Below are 19,706 nucleotides of genomic sequence, written 5' to 3' on the forward strand. Positions count from 1 at the left end.
AAACGTGTGCTGTTTATGCTCTATAATTCCTCCTGACTTGCATTGGTATCTTCCTCGTTCTTGATCTTGATCTTCACCTTCGCGTTTCATCATCTCGTGCTTGTTGACCATACACGCTACTGTACTATCGAGGAGCGAAGGATACTTTAGCCTACAGAAGATAACGAAGGCTTATTTCTTAAGCGCTTTGTGATTGTAATTTTATTAGTCCCTTTATTTTGTTAATTAGCGACAGGGAGGCGTTGTCTATTTGTTCTAGTTCTATAATTTTAGTGTTCTTATGTTCTTTCTGGAAGCTTTCTTGATTTTGAGGAAAATGTTAGGAAGTTGATAGTTCGGTTATTTCTGTTTTTATTGTTTACTTGTGATTGAGGTCGTAACAAAGTTCCGAGGATCAAAGAAGTTACTCTGTAATTCTGTTAGAAGACTTCTTGATTTCTTTCTCATCTGAAGACACTCCCCTCGTGAAAATAAATTTTCATCGTCGAAACGAGGTAGCGGCTGGCTCGAGAGCATGTTCGAGCTGCTGAACATCTGTCGTCGACAGAAGTGCTTCCAGAAGAACCGAAGCAGGAGAAACGAGCCAGGAGAGCCATCGAACAGTTCATTTGGTAACCATTAGTAGCCCCTGTTTCTCGATGAAGTCTCGAGCCAAAGGGTGAAGCGATCCTCTGGGTTTTGTATATCGATTCTGCTTTACAAGGTGTATATTTATCTTCCGCTGATCTCGTCGAGAGTGTTTCCTTTAGGAAAAGTGGATGTAATTCGTGAATATCTGTGCCATATTAACCTACTTTCACAATTCTTTGAAATGAAATTTTGTAAGGAATTCTTACTAGTAATAAAATATTCGCAACTTATCACAAAAATTAAAGTTATGACTTTTCTCTATTAAAGAAGTAATTTTACATTTGCAAGAAAATAGGATATTGATTCCTCTACATTGTACGATTCTTCAAGATTAAAGTAGTATTAAATAGTCCTACAGACGTCTAAATAGAAAAAAAAAATATTTTGACAAGAGATCGTATAGAGAACAAATGATTGCAGTTAAATAAACATTTCCAGCAATGCTTTTTCCCACGTCATCTCAGGGATGAGGAAAACTCTCGTCAAGATTTATCGAGGTTACCACTCTTTAGGGCTTCTTTTTCTCCGTAGATGCTCCACTATACTCAGCAGTGTTGGTCGTTGCTTTTAATGGAACAAACGTAGAGACACTGTGGAGGCGAAGCCATTTTTCACGTCAAGAGCATTCGTCTGGCAGCTTCTGGGCTTCTGTCTGTCGATTCCACAATGGCGTTGTGCTCGATCGCGATAAATTCGAATTACGAGAGGTTTTTTCGTTGAAAGAGGTATGCTTCTTAAAACACGTGCAACGATGAATAATCGTGACATTTATTATCCACGAGTAGATGTTTGTTAAATAATCTTCATCCAACTGAGATACAAGATAATGAAGAAAGAAATGTAATTTTTAATATTGAGTCGTACCTTTCGATGACTTATGTAAATGCAATCAATTTATAATTCTTTTAGCTGAAGTCTTTAGTATTATATTATTTTTACTATTCGTTTATTTTTCATTTCGTCTTATCGGCCACTGAGTACGAGGGATGAGTCATTATTCTGGGTAAAGTTAGATACAATGAATACAATGGTGCTCTTTTAGCCCTCGATCCGAGACTGACTTTTTTAAGGGATGTGTCCCTTTTCAGCCCTTCATTCGCGGCGCATATTACTCTTGGGAACACGAAACTGCCTCTAGACTTTAATGGAACAAATGTTGCGAAACCGCGAACTGAAATCCTCTCCGCGTAAATGAGAATTGAATTGGTCATATCGATCGTCAAAGTTTCTTAGGGTTAACATTTATTTGAATAGAGATTTTTCAGCAAATTTTTCCTATTCTTTATGGATTATGAACTTTTTTAGCCAAAGATTTAATGAGGAAGTCTTTCCACAGGAAAATAAGATTAATTATTTACTTAACGTGTATTTCAGTTTGATTTTTGAAACGATTTAAAATGAAAGATGTAACTCAAGTTTGCGCATGAAATATAATTACAACAGTGATTATTATATCCACTTAACTGCAGCCACACAGCAGACGTTAATTTTACTGCGATGATATCAATGTAAAAATGAGTAGGTTTATTGTATTTACGTGTTAGTGGATTGCTACCGAAACTGAATTATTCATCAGTCAAAGTTAGATGCGCGTGTAGCGAATCTAAGTGCCTCGAGATTATCAAACTACGCGATTCTTCATTCTGAGCATGGAAAAAGTATGTAGGTTTTTAGAAACAAGCAAAATCCTTTAATCTATTTATATCTTCTTTCTTTAACATTCTTAAAATTCATAGGAAAACTTAAAGAGAATGGTAACATATGGGAAATACTTAAATCATCGTGTCTTTAACAATGAAATTAATTAAAGAATCAAACATTCTCACACGTTATATCATTCAGAATAAAAAATTGTTGAAATTCATACCTCCAACAGTCAACTAAATAAAAGCTCAGCTCTCAATATGAAGAAAGATAAAACACTCGCCTTCAAACTTAACGAAGCGAATTCCCCTGATTTCAATTTATTCAAGAAACACTCAAGCATTCTCGTGAAATCGAGAGATTCTCGAAGTACACATCCGTCCGCCAAAACTTCGCTGGCAAACGAACAGCTTCCCAGTTACGAAGCACAGCTCGCCGTCAAGTCCCCCGAAACTCGCCAAGTGTCCAGACATCAATTAAAAGTTCGCGAGTTCAGAGCCTCTTCCTCGACGATGTCGGCGGGGTGGCTGATTCAGTGATAATCACCGGAAACCGTCGGATTCTTCCCAGTTTCTCGCTGATTACGCGTCGCCCTGCTGCTCGCCCACCTTTTCACGCTGGACGTGGACGAGAGGTGGACGAAGCGGACATTGGTCGCGACCCACGCTCAATTGGCCGTCGTGGCGCCTCAAAGAGAGACCAGTCAACGGTTGAATGCGGACCGACCAGATGATTTAATTGTCACGTGTCAAAGTTCAAGCATCAGCAGCGACGCGGACCCTCGCGAGCAGTGTCTCTCAACGACGCCACTTCAGCCACCCACACGTGCTGGCCTTTGGGTCAACGTCGACGTTATTATCGTTGCTAATCGCAGGAAGTTTACAAGAATGACTGTAATTGCGTCAATTAGTGGTCAGAGCCCTGTGAATCCTTGCTAACTGCAGTTTTGTCGCTCTAGTATCGTTGCATCGAGGATCCTAGAGGTCTGTCAAATAGAAGAGAGGTTTTACTAGGCTTTGAACTTAGGTATTGAGAGTACTTGAATACTTGGGGAATACAGGTGCACTTGGAGGTTTCTTCTGCCTTTTGAAACGCAAGATTTCTCTTCCATGATTGAGAGGATTGTCCTTCAATTTGATATTCGAATACAGCCTCTGTAGCTTAAACAGAATAAGGGATAGTTTTAATTTATGGTAGATTAAATGTACCAGTGTTCGCGTCGTTTCACCTATTAATTGCCAGGTCTTATGAAAGAGAGGATAACGTGAGGCAAAGCGTTGCCGTTAGAGCGTTGCTGGAGTCACCTCGGGAGCGAGTGAAGACCACGTTGAACCATTGACCCCCGCGTAAACCGAGAAAGTTCTCTGGTGTTCACCAACGAGAGCAATAGACGGCGGATGAGTAAAAGACGTTAAGGCTGCTGTCTTAATCTGCCTCGTACATGCACCGTCCTCTTTTTCCCTGTTGTCCTCCAATTATACCTTAAGCGGCTTTACTCCTCAACCTGGAAACTCGAATGACCCGACCCCGACACTGACGTACTGGTCGCGATAGCATCAAAACCATACTCGAGCAGCGGAGAGAAACATTTTGTCTCGTCCTGCGATGATTAAACTGTCCTCGTTAATGCGCCCGGTTCTATGTAAATTGAGATCTTCCTTGTTGGAGACTCTCGTCTAATTCGCGACTGGAGAGACTCTCTTCGAGAGATCCTCCCCTTCAAAGCGTTTCCCTTGATCTTATGCTGATGCAAACTGTCAGCTTGTTGGAAGGCCTAAACTTTTCTCGTGGAAAAGACGCCCGAAGAGTATTCATTATAGAGACATCGATCGTTTTATTTTAATAGAACAATAGTTCAATCTTGGTACCGTTATTTCAGAGAACGTTAGGCGCGAGAATCAAGATAAGAGGTTGATGGCAAACTAAACACTTGATCTTGGAGTGGATAGGTGCTTTAGGAGAAAAGATCTTGAAATTATTTCTTCTATTATGCTTTTCTGAAGAAATATTTTGGAGTAGGGGTATTCTAAGAGAAGCTTTAGAGAAATTCAGATCGAAGAGGTAGGTGGGCTTACTATATTTTTTTATTGGTAGAAGCAATACAATAGGAATATAGGAAATTACAGAACATACGTCGAAAAGGTTATAAAATTTCTTCAATTTTTATATTTTTAACCATTCTTTTATGAACCTTTTAGGGCATACAAACTCATTAGGATCTTAGGTGGATAGGCTTCACCATCCATCTGCTACGATATCCTGAGGGGAAGTCGTTGGTTTCTCGAATGGCTTCCCCTCGTACACGATCCCTTCTTTTCCCTGCTTCCTTCCTTCCTTCCTGTAAGGAATAGGTCCCCAGAGCACGTTCGAACAAAAAATATCCGTACGCCAAGTTCGTGGGAATTCATATGCAAATCTTGGTGACAACAAGGTGCCTTTACTTTCCTCGAAGCACGTGCAAAACCGACCATCTGTTCGCAGTTATGGAAACTCGAGCCATTGCATCGTTCTTTCGTCAAATTTTCATGATATATCAAATTACAGTTATAGTACCCATATTAAGCTATAGTGTGTTACAAAATTAGATGTCAGAAGACAGTCACTGAAATTCAACAATTATTTAACTCCCATTTATGATAAAAGGGACGAGGACTAATTTTATCTCCATCACGTGTTAAGACAATTAGCCTCTGAAAGGCCTCTAATTTCTGTCCGATCTGCCAACCTATCGTTCGTCAATCTACCCAGAAACGCTAATGGAAAGTGCTCGAGATAAATCGACAGAGCTCTCTGAAAGCTATCGAAGTGCGCTTATCGATTCGCCGACACCAGGAACACTTCTGCGTTTCACGTTTTTCCAAACTAATTTCCCCCTTCGTTCGCTCAAAAGCTCCACGCCCCTGTCGTGCAGATCGAACGTAAAATTGGAAAATATTGTTCCAATTCATTCATTCTGCTCAAAAATTTTCCTCCATTATTATTTTAGTTAACGAATAACATTTGTTCATCAGAATCTAAAGGGTTCCTAGTTAGTACAAGGAACCATTTTTCCAAGTCAAACTGAATCAACATTATAACCAAAATAGTCTAAGGTTTTATTCTACATTGACTAACTTTTCCATTTGTCTGCTGTTTAAATACACAATCTACTATTACATTCATATATTATTCGTTTGCTGTATCATACTATTCACGTACACAATCCCTCATCAGTTGTTAACATAGATCGAATCTCTCCTCTGGATCTGCCATCAGCTTTCGTTTCTATTTCTTCCGAAGAAAGGATCAACAAATGCTCCTTCCTCTTTCCCTTAAATCCCTAGCGAGAAATGGGTAAAACTGCCCCTGGGGAGTGGCGGGTGTATCCATGCAGGCGACAGAGGCTCAAAGCTCCACGTAGCTTTTAGCGGTCTATGGAGCTTGCATATCGTTATCAACTCCCTGACAACAGCCGGCTTCGTGTCGGGGGCGAGATCAATACAGCTTCTATTGCGATATCAACGCGCAAACCCCATGGGCGTATAGTAGCACGGGGGTTGCGCGAGCCTCCACCCCCTTCCCTGTAGCAGCAGCTCGCTACTGTGGAAATTCTATAGAAATTCTGCGATGCAGCAGCTTAACGCGTTAATTCGATGGCCTGACCATGTTCCTGCTTCTCTTTAGGGGAATTAAGCTGGTCCCGTGCTCTTCGAGAATATGTTCTGCAAAGAAGGGCTCTGAAGATATTCGATCTTCTTTGCTTCTTCAAGAGATGAAGCTTGATAGAGAAAGTGTAGCTTCTCATCGAGGATTTGAATTTTTGGTTAGCCTGGTGGATGAAATTACGTTTTTATGAGATTTTGAGATATATTTTGTAGGTTCAGATTCGATTAATGGAATAATAGCAAGTGAGTAGTGAAATCATTTATCAGTAAATATTTTTAATTTCTTAGAACTATGATTTTTTAGTTGATAGATATTAGTTTAGATTTTATTAAGTATAGTTTAGATTTTAAAATTGTTTACCTGAGGGGTGAAATATAGAACACGCAGATTTTATAATCGATAGCCTCGTTTTCTATACTTAGGGTAAACTGAGGGTGCAAGATTACGGAACTGACGTTTCTATTAAGTAATTGTAGTGTCTGTTAGGGTTCTCGCCACCCCTAATCCGATTCTGACTTATTGCGTTCGTAACGATTAATGCGATCAAACATGGTAATACCCCATGAAAATTATCGGCTCATAAAGAGGGAAAATTTGCGTGCTGAGTCATTTATTCGAGGGGATCGAACGTAATGGAACGTAGCCTATCCATCAATGAAGCTTTCTTCTACCATTGGTGCGTAAAAAATTCGCTTATAATGGGAATCGAATTACCCAAATTTCAAATAATAAGAAAAACCACCTTTCGTTATTTAATTCTAGTTAAAAGTTGTTTAACACTCAGTTACTAAACATTTAAATTATATTTATATCATAGTAATACCAACTGTCCAAAATAAAAATTAAAGGAATAATATATCTCAGGATATTAAAAACACATTATATTGACTAACATTCACTCTCTTTTATTAACTAAAAACGTATACAGTATTAAACGTGTAGACCATTCTTTACATATTTTGTTAGACTCATGTTCCACTTAACATATTTCTGAATGCAAATACATTTGCAACGTCTCCTTGAAAACGAGTTCAGGTACAAGTTCGAAGGGCAATCGATCGATTTTCGAGGGAGCAAGGTACGCGGTCGGAGGGTACCGGAATTTTCAAAGTCGACTTCCTATTGTGTTTTCTCCCCCTTCTGCTCCCCTTTTTTTCCGGTCTTTCGTCTCGAGTGGAGTCTACGCCAATGCCGAGGCCCGGTGCTGGCTTCCTGAGGCCAGGTGGTGCGTAACCGTTGCCATCCCCAAAGCCCAGTGTTCCGCTCCTGCAGACAGCTGCAGCTGTGACATACACGCTCCTTCTCGTACGCTTGCACACGAGGCCTGAAATACCTATATACGCGCACCGCTGCCTTGCGACAGGAGATCGTTATTGAAAAACCGTATTTGGGTCAAAAGAAAGGCTCGAAACATCAACCGCTCTCTAAACCTTGAATTCTCCTAGAAAACGAAGACAAATCACGCCTGTACTGCCAAATCATGGAGAAAAACGATATCTACTAAAAATATTTGATTGCTATTTTGCAGGAGAGAAAGATACAAAATGTTCCAAATTGTCCCAAATGCAGGGAACTTAATTTCATATTTTTCTTTAGTCACTGTCTTTCTTCTTAGTTAGGCAGAATAGATGCTATACGATATGATACACATACTTGGCTAAAATTAGACTTGAATATATATTAAATTTAATAATCTAATAGCAGAGTATTTCTGACTCTTGACTCAGTATTTAACACCTAAACTCATTCACAGTAATTAGAAAATCAGACTTCAATTCAGACTTTTCTAAATTCAAATTCGTATCTTCCCGCTTTCTTCAATCACGCTCTTTCTTATCGATCAGATCCCCTCCGAGACAATGCCCGTTCATTACCGACCGCGAACTCGCGCCCCATTCGTCAATGGCTTCGCCACGGTTTCTCGTCGCGGCGTCTTTAAATAAGGGAATCTTCAATGGTAGATAAAGCGTGACGGTTTATCAATGAGATATATCCGCAAGGTGATAGATATACTCCTCCAGATATACCGTTTTTCGTTTCACCGCAACCTTTCCGCTTGGAGAGGTTAGAAACATCCCGTCTGCCGGCACGCACGAATCGCGCGAGTGTGCACGTACGCTCACGGACAAGGGCGTGCTGGCACACACACAGCTGCGTAATGACAGCAGGGAGTTGGGGCAGCGACGAACAACACAGCAGATGGGGAGTTTGCTTCTGCAACGAAGCCAGTCGTTGTAGTGGCGTGGTTCAAGCTGCCCGCCTTTTCCCAGTTACTCCGCCGTCAATTCGCGTTCCTTTCCTCCGAAGGCCTCCTCCGCCTCTAAATCCCCCCCTTTGTCTATTCAATTCTATCGTTCTTCGATCGAGGGATCGTGTCGCGACATGGGACGGTCGCGTGCCATTTCCTTCCTTCCGTCTTCGGTGCAGCGCCATCTCCCCCTCTGAGACACCTTTTCGAGATCTCGAGTTCCAGCGGGGATATTTGAGGACTTCGATATCGGGGAGGATCAAGGATCGATATTCCGCGCGTAGGGGGACGAGGTTGAGTCTTCAGTGAGTATTTGAGGGTAATCTTTCAAAGCTTTCTGTCTTAAATAAGGGAAAGCTTGTTTTATCTATTCTTAGTCTTCTGTTGTCTGAGCTTTTGCTGGTAGATTATTTGGGAATTTTGTGAGTGTTTGTAGGTTAGGATAGCGGAGGTTCGCGAATCGATTATCGGTAATTACTAAGGTGCGATACTTCTGGGGGAAATTGGGAGATCGCAAATGTTTCGACTCGAGATATTTAGAGAAGTCCATTTCCCGTTTTCCGAGTCCCATTTCCGGAGGCCTTTAGCTGTGTCTGTGAAAGGAACGCTCGGTCGTGTGGTTCCTCCTTTGAAATACGCGGCTTTCCATTGAGTCCTGTTCACGCGTGTGTTTAATATCTATTATCGATGGCTTTGTCTCTGTCTTGTCAACGTCCAAGGAGACCGTTGACCGTCAATAGGGCCACCAGAGTGGCACGACTCAGACTCTCGGGAAATATCGGTGAGTATAATTCTTCATTTCTTTTTTTTTTCTTTTTTTGCTTCGCTCCCTCGTTGTAGGGAATTGCTCCCGCTAAGACTGGGGCTACTTTTACGAGTGCTTCACATGTGTCGCAGCACGAGGAGCTAGTTTATAAATACACAAATGGACTTCGTGCTGCCATGTGATAAATGAAAGCAGTTACACAAATTTTATTCTTTTTTTACTTATTTACGGCCAATAATTGAATTAATCTATAGATCGTTTATTAATTTAATATTCATGTCTCTTTTTAATATTGAAAATGCTATTCGAAGCTCGTTGCAATTTACATTTGCAATTCTGGCATTTACAAAATTGTATGTAGATTACCAATTTATTATTGCCTCCATGCAAATGTGTCGCTTCCAATTAATATCGCATGATATTAAACAATATTAATATTACGTACACGTAAAATCAGATTATATAGGTATCAGTAAATGGAAAATTCACAGTGCAATTTTCTTAACATCTAATTTAATTGTATATTGAATCATATATGTAGTTGTGTCAATAGAAGAAGAGGGAAAAGATACAATGGCTTTCCCCAGCAGAGTCTATTTGTAAATCAACAAAGGGTTTCGATGAATCACGATCTTTTCTTCGTTTCATGTTCTCTGTATTTTTCGAGCGATCTGTAGCCAAGGAGCTAGCTTGAAAAGTTTTTTTTATTTTTATAGAATTGTTGGAGGCTCATTGAACGTCGCGATCCGCTTGTCGAGCGGGTAGTTCATGAAATTAGCGCGCTAAGCACGACTCGTGACAACGGTCTGGACACGCGTTTCTTTGTCGCGCGAGGAAGTGGAATTTCATTAACGCTCGCGCCCCATGAGTCATTGTTCGTGAAACTCCATACTCACTGTTTGTTTCCCTAAGGAAACGAAGAAACGATTATCTTTATCATTTACTCTTCTCCAGAAGTCAAATTTCGCAGAGAAACGTCGAGAAACTTCGATAGTATTGAATTGTTAATATCTTTATCGTAACGAAACGAACTCTTGAAACTTTCAGATTTGTAAAACTCGTTATCTATTAATCTGAAGCAATACGGGGAATAGCTTGATCATTACTAACAATAATTTCATAAAATTGCTTTCTGAATTAATCGGAACGAAGTGAATAGTAATTAGTTCATTTCTAGCGTAATTAGCTTGTTGAACACAGAGTGCGAATGAAATATGCATTTCGTGAGAAGCGAACGGGAACGCAGTCTGATTTTAATATACGCTTGCATTAATAACGCAGCTTGGAAGAATTTATGACACGAAACCGATGGGATTTCCTTTCGAAAACAAAAGCTATCTGGGAATCAAGATGTTTGTTATATTTGTATAATGATACGGTGGAATTTTTGTCGACCTAATCTTATTGTATTATCTGTACTAATCTGTAGTATGTAGAAACTATCATTTCATCGTTGAAGATTATCAATTATCATTCATTTCTGATAGATTAAGTGATTCCCTCGAAGAATAAGTTACAACGCGTAGGTAATAGATATAAAAATAGTAAAACTTTACAAAAATAAAATCTATAAATTACAAATTCACATAGGGACTGTTTACTAAACTATAGAACTGACAAATTTTTATTAAGTCTTCACAAACCTAGGATTAAATTCTCCATACACTAATTCCTAAAAAGGGGGTCACAAAATTCTACACCATATATCCTCATTTTTAAGCACCATAAATTCTGGAACACACGCTGATCCGATATCTCAAAGGAAACACTGCGTCATCGGTGTTTACCAATCGCGTGAGCCACCCCAAGGCTCATATCACCGCTGTTCCCTTTCAAAGCTCATTCGAAAGCCGACCAGGGCTGTTAATCTTCCCCTTAGAGGCCGAACACGCCGCCGCTTCTTGTTTTCCTGCCTCTGCAACGACACCCCCGCAGTCTGCGAGCCTATACGTGCGAAAGGCGACAGATGCGTCGGTTGAACTGGATACAGAGGGTGTACTAACAGGGGATGGTCCACCCTATCGTTTAACTTCGTTAATCCGATTGTTCCTTGGCCAGTGGTGGTGGCCGCGTTAAAACCGCCGCGATGGGAATATGCACTTGTCGTCCCGTGGTATTTCGTGTATCCTTATGGCGTTTGGAAGCGAGATGAACCACCCCGATTGGGAAAGACTTTTCTTATGGAACATTTGTTGCTGATGTAACGAGTGGTAAAGAAGCGGGGGCGATTAGGGGCTGTATGAAGGGTTGAAGGTTTGGAGCTTGGAGGACGTTTTGAGTGCTTCGTGTTGGTTCGAGGAAAGGGGAGTGGAAAGTAGTCCTGTTGGTAGATAGAGGATGTTGGATTTAGGGGGGGACTTTGTGAGCTGAGTTTTCATTTGAAATTGTTAGACGCTCCATTTAATTAGTAGACTACTTTGATCTTGAGAGAAAAATGTTTTCATGGTTATTAAGTTTCCTCTGGTTCCATAAATTGTGTTAGTAAGTATGCTTTAGAAGAGCTTATCTAGATATGCTGAGAATCTGAGAAGTTGAAGATTCTGTTATCCCATTGCAAGCAAGTTTCTTCTCCTTTCCTTACTGTACCAGTAGTAGCATGCACTTTTGTGAATGTTTTTCTCTAAAAGTAGGCTCATGTTCTCGAGTGAATCGCTGGAAAGAAGTCCAGGCACTCAAGGCTAACTTTAAATTGGTGATTCATGGCATCGGCGAAATTACAGCCGTTCACAGAGGTTCGATCGATAAAATGTTTCTCCTTCGTGCAGGCCTAACCCAGACCTGTTATCAGCATGAAGACTCGAGATTACGTTCTTCGATGGAGTACACCGATTTTCCTGGCATTCTTGCGATTCCTCCAAGTTCGAAGACCCTGATCTTCTCTAATCATTCGCGTGTGAGGATGTTTCCTTAATATGTCGATTGTTTATGATTCTACATCACGTACACGCAAGCTGCTACCATCCTCCTCTACTCTCTTCCTCCCTCTAATTGCTTGAACCGTACACATCTTGAGGCATTATCTCTCTTTCTTCCTTTCACATCACTATCTGTAATACCATTACGTACAGTGATCATCTCTTGACCACGCGTTGAAGTCTCTGTTTCCTTCGGCGAATTGCTTCGCTGCGGGCGCAGAAAGAGAAATCTTGGACTCTTGAAACTATACTCTATACCGTAATCATTGCAACCTACAAATCCAATTTTAAATCTAGTATTCATACCACAAAGGGGAACCAGAAAAAAGGACCACAATTTTAGATAGATACATATTAACAAATACACAGTTTTCAAAAATCATGACATCGTAAATAGCCTAAAAATTCTACACCTACATTCTCATAACAGAGCATCAAAATTTAGTTAAATCCCCAAACCTCCATCCTTCATCATTCACAATCTCGCTTCCCAAAATATCTCTACCGTATACCAGATCCCCACTTCTGTCTCAACGACTCGAAGGGTTGAAACCGGACATCCTCCTCTTCAAGAACGCTCTCTGTCTTCCTCCCCCGCCCTCTTTCTCACTTTCTGCTTCTGTTCCCGTTCACCGAGCCTCCCTGGCTGCTCGTACGCGTTATTATTACACAAACGTGCCGCGTAGCCACCTTACATAACCCACATAGCCGTCGCGGGGCAAACACGAGGTATCCTCCGGTTTCAGGATAGCGACAGGAGTAACAGCGTCAGAGAGGTCTCGCGCGGAGAGACAGCGAGTGGGAGGGAGAGAGACAGGCACATTGAAAGGTGAGTCAGGGAGCGGAACGACGTTGGAGGAGAGAAAGAGAGAGGGATAGAGCTGCTTCTAGCAGAGGACTAAGTAGCTCGGCAAAGATCACGGCGTCGGGCGTGGGAACAAGGCCCCTCCTGGCTCTGTCTCTTTCTCTCTCTCTGGCTACGTTCCTCTACTCTCTGCCGCCACTTTGGACATTACTCGAACTTCCTCGGCGTGGCAGTGCTGCTTAACAGTACCTGGAGTGCCCGATTCGACCAGGTCGCGAGGCTCGCCTCGTTGAAAGCGGCACATCTTCCGCAGCACGCGACCCTGCGCTCGGCACACTGTGACTCTTCGTTTGCGAGATCGTGGGGCCTTGACTTTTTTATCCTGTTAGCATTGAAGAGTCGAAGTCATTGGTATAGGTATTATTTGTATCTTTTGAGAAGTCCTATGAAAAGAATTAGGAGCTATGCTTTCCAGAGGATTACTAGGTTTAGGTTTGATAGTGTTAATAGTAATTAATATAGGATTGATAGTAATTTTTTATTTTGTGGGGATCTGAGCATTAGAGGATGTTCACTAATTCATGATTTGTACTGTTATATAAGGACAAATTCGCAAATTTTGTTTACGTGTGAAGATCCTTAGATAAGAACACCAGAGAGAATGAAAATCACGAATAACACGGTGATGCAGCTATATTCGATTAAACCTTTTAGCGTCGAACAGCGACATATCCTTGTTTTTCCAAGGTAAATTACTTCCGTCGGCACTAAAAGGGTTAACAGTCGCAACTAGGAAGCAAGGACGAAAACGGAAAGCATGGGAACGAGAGACGCAACGTTCCACTCCAGTCCCTGTTTACCCTTCGACCAACGGTATTTCATCCGGATTCAGGCGCGTGATAAATCACAAATTGAGTAGCGATAATCCCGCGAACGCAGCTTCTCAAGATCCCCCATCCTCGAGTACTCGATTCCTCCTACTCTATCACTTATTCCTTCGAGCGGGGTCGTGTAACGTACCGCCGCTGTAAAACAATTGGCAGTAAGTGGCATTTACCGAGCACTTTTCTCGTCAGTCAATTTTCTTTCGGCCACCAGTGAGGCGCAGGGAGTTCGTCGAACTCGTTAGCATACGCGCGAGGGTTGCGTACGTCAATCGGCCGTAACTCGCGCTATTCGCAATTTTCTGGCGGGCCCAGAAATAGAGTTTAATACAGTGAATGAGCCCGAGGGTGCTAGCTCGGTCAAGGCTCCGTTTATTTACATCGCGCAAAGGACATCGCGTTCACATCGCGGAGGCGGCCGCGCATTGTTACGTCGTCCGCCACGGCTCCCTGTGCAACGAATTACTTTCACTTTGCAGCGGTGATAATGGAAGGCGTAGCGGCACGTAACGTTGCATTTCTGAACTCCTTGGAGCTGCCATTAGGACATTTGCAGGATGTTGGAAACAGGTGGTGCGGGAAATTTGTAGATTCCTGTGACCTGTGGAATTAATAAGAGAGTAGGCACTGTATAGGTGGTGACTGAGGTTTGTATTGGATTTGATAGGAAATAGAGGCTGAATTATTATTTATATGATGAATGAATATCTATATGGTGAATGAATATATATTTAGATGTTGGAAATGTTTCATGGAATAATAATATCGTAAAGAAATATAGAAGTCAAGGTCTGATATCTTGGAAGAATATTTAATACTGATTCACGTTTAATATAAATAATGATTTCATCATCAGTACGTACATATTTAACCACGCCCACCTACTCCACTGATACCTTGCAAATGAATATTCTACGCGCCAAGATATTCTCAATATTCCATTAATTATCTACAGAATCTCGCCTACACTAATTTCACTTTTTTGAAAGCGCTCTCTCCCTTCCTAAGTAGGAATAATCCAGAGGCGATTTTATTTTCTAGTTAATATAATTACGCCAAAATTCGTAATCAATCATCGAGCATTGAAATAACTGAAAACTTCAGACACAAAGTTTAAAAACACGATTACTTTCACCGGTAGTGGAACTGCCAGCAAAAACGTGCTCCCCTTTCCGTTTTTGTTCCATCTGAAACACCTCCGCAAAACAGATCCAAGACCCACCGTATTTGTCAAACGTTTCACTTCTAAATCTTAAAACTCCACTTTCACGTAGATTCCACCAGCAGAGTAACACTATTATTCCTGACGAAATTGGAAGTGGTATTATATACCATACCTCTGCGTTCTAATTAAACAGTAATTCTTAATTATAACAGAAAAAGGATTGCCAACAAATAGATAAATATCTAATCTCATTTAATTTCACGGCTAGGGTCTTCTATCATCTGATAAACCTATCTCGCTCGGAATGTATCGCAATTAGAGACAGACTAGGGACAACTGTAACGCGGGCGTGGACAACAGGCGGAACCATTCGTCGGTGTCGAGTTGTTCGCTGGATCCTGTGCCGGATAGATCGGCAGGATCCTCGCTGTAGGCTGCGTCAGATGCAAGGATCCACACTCTCAGCCAGTGCCGAGAGGTACACTTCCGTGCGAATGTGTGTCACGGGTTTCCCACGAGATGAACCGGCGAATGGCAACATAGGCGCGGGCATAGACCAATTACTAGCCTGGCTCTCATTGAGAGTCGCGATTTACGTGCACGATCGATACCCGCGCTTGGCAACTCGCGCTCGCGATTAAAGCCGCGAATTGAAGACGTTTCGCGGGTTTATTTCTAGCGAGACACTGGGTGCACTCGAGGCTGATTACAGGTGAAAATTATGTGGATTTTCTGTTAGAGAGAAGCCACATATAGAATACTGGTAGGGGGATTAACATTTTTATTTGAAAGTTTCTTAAGAGGCAGCTTCTTTAATAGGTTGAGAGAACATTCTCGCGGCACAGAGCGTATCACACGTTAGTACGATCGGTAAATAATAATTATAACCTGGTAAATTAAGAAGCTGCCAGCCGTGTCTTTGTTATGCTTTCTTGCTCACTTTCACCTGCCAAACGGCCAAGTCTACGCGACGACAGCTGACCCCGTGGTCACTGTTGTTTCATTTTGTCAAGTCTCTTTGGAAAGTCGGAGAATAGAATTCTTGTGAATTTCTTAAAAAATAGATTCTCATCGCAATGTTTGCTTCCTGTGATATGTATTTATTTTATGAGTCGTATAATTGGATATCAAATGGCATATTGTGTACTTACTATTGAGGATACTATAAATTTATTAATGTGTATTATTGATTACAAGGATATATTTTGTAAAAATACTATATGTGTATCCTATTTTTTTCTGGATTATGTGAATCTCATATTTTATCAAAAGTAATACTACCAAAAAAATAGAACCTGTACACAAATTCGACTCGCTCTCTAAATTATTATAACACATATTTCACTCTGGATTTTGTTTCTAATTTTACATATGATGCACATGCTTAACTTGTTATCTATTTAAATGTCTAAGTGCTACAGATGCATAAACAATCTTCCATGGAATCATCACCTTCTAATTAACACAGTTGCTGCTACAATAACAATACTCTCTAGACACCTTGTCTATGCTCCCATCAAAAGCAGTATTGAGTCGCTGGATCCCGCGCCAACCGGTTCCGGACGTAGCTCAATTTCATCCAAGAGTGAGCACGTCTAGCTGAACGCAAAAATTGATCGGTTTTATTGCGAGCCTCGCGGCATCGACCGAGGGAATATCCTGATTTTTCAGGGTCGTGAGGCGGCACGATCCGCGTGAAACGCGCCTCGCCCGCGAAAATCTGGTACAGAACGAAGGTAGCCTTGTTTCAGGAAGTACTTACATACTGCGAACTAGAATCAACGCTGTAATCACTGTGATCGGCCATGTTTACCCTTTGGCATGCTCGTGCTCCTTGGTTTGCTGGACGTTGTCATTTCAGGAATCGTTCTGGATTGAGTGATCAAACGGATTCCTGTTCCTCAACTATGCATTAGGATCAGATGGAACGTTCATGACCATTGCACGAGTTTGTTAACCTTTTGGTTGGAACATGTTCCAAATGAAAATTCACTTTTTCGTAGTTTAATGGAAACTATAGAAGATGTTTCAAAACATGTGGAATTAATTCCAGAAATGAATTATTAATATTATTCCATTGTTATAGGCTCTTTTCTATATTCACTATAACTCGAAATTACTTAGAGTGAATTCAAAATTACTTAGCTTGACTTGCATACACTAGTCTTCACATATGTGACAAAATAAAAATGAGCTATCATGAACATGAAAACGTCTCTCTCGTTAAAATCTTCTGAACCACCAGTCTGCTGCATAAGAACACTAGAATGAGTATCGTTTTCGTTAAAGATTGCTTCCACTCATATCTCAGTCTAATATCTTTTGCAAAAAAGGGTTGCTTCCATGAAAACATTTAAAAGCACTGTTTTATCAGTACTCATCTCTTTGCCTCGCTCGCCTCTCGCCCAGTAGATTACAACGATACGTTAAACCCCTGTTAGGTGTGTATAACGTTTATTAACGGTGTCTACGTTCCAGCGTCGATCATCGGGATCGATAGGGTCGGGGTCGGGAGGGCAGATTTGCTATGATCGATGGCGTGATCGTCAAAGCGGCTTCTTCGTGCGCGCGATTGATCGAAGACCTGATTCCAAATCATTGCAGCCCATCTCTCACGATATTTCTTCGCTACTGTACCGCATGCTTGATTATTCTAATTTTCTATCCTCATAAATTACATCACGATCCAATCTCTTCGATTTCGTACACTATTCAAAGAGTCGAGTCTACGCGAAACAAACTGTAGATACCCATTTCAAAATATTACTTTATTACCTTCGCCAAAATCGAGTTCACTTATGCTTTTATTATATATCTTTGATCTTATCTTTAAACGAAGTCAATGTTTCACGTCATAGTGGATGATTAACCTTGGCTTCCGAATCCTATTCGAACATCTCAATTTGCAGTCGGTAGCAGACGGCGCGCCATAGTCTTGGCTGGTCGATTTCACGCGGAAATCGCTTTAAGAGACGTCATCTTCGGAAATCCCGACGATTATCCACGCCAAGGCGTGTTTCCTCGACGTGGTTTCCTAGTTGTAGTTCATAATGCCACGGTTCACCGTGGGAATCCGCCGTCGTGTACCGTTGTGCATCGTCGTTCTCGTTCGTTGTCCCATCAAACGAACCGTGATTCCATTTACCCCTTGCAATTGTCGCTTTATCTATCCAAGGGAGGCGAGGCACTGGTGATCTAGCATGACTCGAGAGTCACGCTGCAGCAAGACAGAATTGCCACCCTCGGGCGATGGTCACACCTTTGAGAATTTGCGTCTAGGTGATAGTAGGAAGTTGAAGTTAAGCAATATTGGGTCATTCGAAAGGTTCGTAGTGTTTCGTTGTGATTCGATTTTAAAAGTATAGGTGCTTCTGTTATATTTAAAATGGTAGTTATGCATTGGTAAAAATAATCAAACGAATGTACGTGATTAGGGGAATATTTAAATAGTAGCTACTAGTTACATTGGTGACTATTTTAATTTTAAGTTTTAAATTTAATTTTTAAATTTAAATTTAAATTCAAAAATTTTTAATTTAATTTGAAATTTGAAAATTTAATTTTAAAAGGCAATTTTAATTTGATCAAATGAGAATTAAAATGACCTAATAACACATAGGCATACTTACTTATAATACAATAAATATAATAGATATAATATAATTTATTGTAATATGCGTTTGTAATTGCACAACCAGAATGATAAATAAACTGCCTGAATTGATGACTTCTCATGAAATAATTAATTATTTTTAAAATCATCACCCCTTTTTCAAACAATTCCAAACACAAAAGCCCAAAGAAAGGGATCAAGAGCTCAAAAAAGAGGGAACGAGGTGCAGCAAAATGCAGTACAAATTTGAACTCGCGCTAAATTACGGGAAAAAGGGAAGAAAAGATCGGCAAACCGCAGCAAACCTAAAATCACGAAGGAAATCGTTTCCCATCGAGACGACTGACCGACATTCGATCCTTGCGAAGCTGCTTCGAGTTCCACGCGAGGCAGGGACGTGTAAAAAGCGGAAGAAGGGCGGTGCAACGTGGTTCTCGTCGGATGCACGCGATCGTTTCTGGCCTCGCGGTTATAACAACGATCCCCTGGTGATAATTCCCCTCGGATCCTGGAAAACGTAGCCCAGCCTCGCGTTTCCAACGTCGCGAGGCGTGCACGCGGCTCTCGGTAACGGTACGTCTCGCTCGAAAAAACGAAAACGCTTGGTCAGGGTGACGGATGAATTAGAAATTACAATCGCGGCCGACTGGTTCATAATACGCGCCTTAGCTGGACCGTGAGAAACACGCCATCCGCGTGTATTTTTGCTGCCGATCCGTGGATCGTGACCGCCTCGGCTGATCTCTCTCGCGACGTCAGAGCCCCGCGTTTCGGTTCGTTAGCGGATTAATCGTGGCTCGAATTAAAATGCGGGTCTGCAAGTTCTTGCCGCGTTACGCGGGATTTTTCTATATTCCCTCGTGACTAGTTGTTCCGTGTATCGATGGCTCGGTATCGAGAGTGTGGAGAAGTGGAACGGTTACTTCTCAACGTGATCTTGAATTTTGGAAATTTATGGCTTCCTTCTTTGATTCTAATTACTGCTTCTGATACAGTTTTGAATTACATTGGATTAATATGGTGGAGGGAGAAATGTTATTAAATACTTTTTTCTAAACTAATTTATAAAGTACTATAGTATATAATTTATAAAATACAAAATTATGTAGTTAAAAACATCGTAGTTTTTGAAAATGTAAAATACTACTGTATCAAACTTATCTAATATTCCCATAGGTTTTATCGTTCATGCAATATCATTTTACATTTAAAAAGGGACAATATTTTTAACTAACTTCATTTTGCTAGATTTGATCGAAAACATTTTGCCAGGGGTAGTAAGTACTGCAGCCATGCATTCATATATGAACACAATGTAGCTACCTAACTACCTCCACTCTTAACAGATAAAAGTTCATTCAATTATACTTAAGTACATGTAATAGTTATCA

General features: G+C 41.0%; 2 protein-coding genes across 2 annotated transcripts in view; one reads left to right on the plus strand and one right to left on the minus strand.

Annotated features, from left to right (window-relative positions):
- The window catches only part of Neur (E3 ubiquitin-protein ligase neur), a 73,683-nt gene that overhangs the window by 46,179 nt on the left and 7,798 nt on the right, over nucleotides 1-19,706 (plus strand). The window lies entirely within an intron of this gene.
- LOC143184138 (uncharacterized) lies at nucleotides 6,899-8,352 on the minus strand. The gene is given in 5 exon segments (XM_076386168.1): nucleotides 6,899-6,937; nucleotides 7,002-7,243; nucleotides 8,043-8,144; nucleotides 8,147-8,198; nucleotides 8,200-8,352. Coding segments are annotated over 5 exon segments (588 nt in total).

This window comes from Calliopsis andreniformis, chromosome 9 (assembly GCF_051401765.1).
Source record: "Calliopsis andreniformis isolate RMS-2024a chromosome 9, iyCalAndr_principal, whole genome shotgun sequence".
In the NCBI taxonomy this organism is placed as follows: Eukaryota; Metazoa; Arthropoda; class Insecta; order Hymenoptera; family Andrenidae; genus Calliopsis; species Calliopsis andreniformis.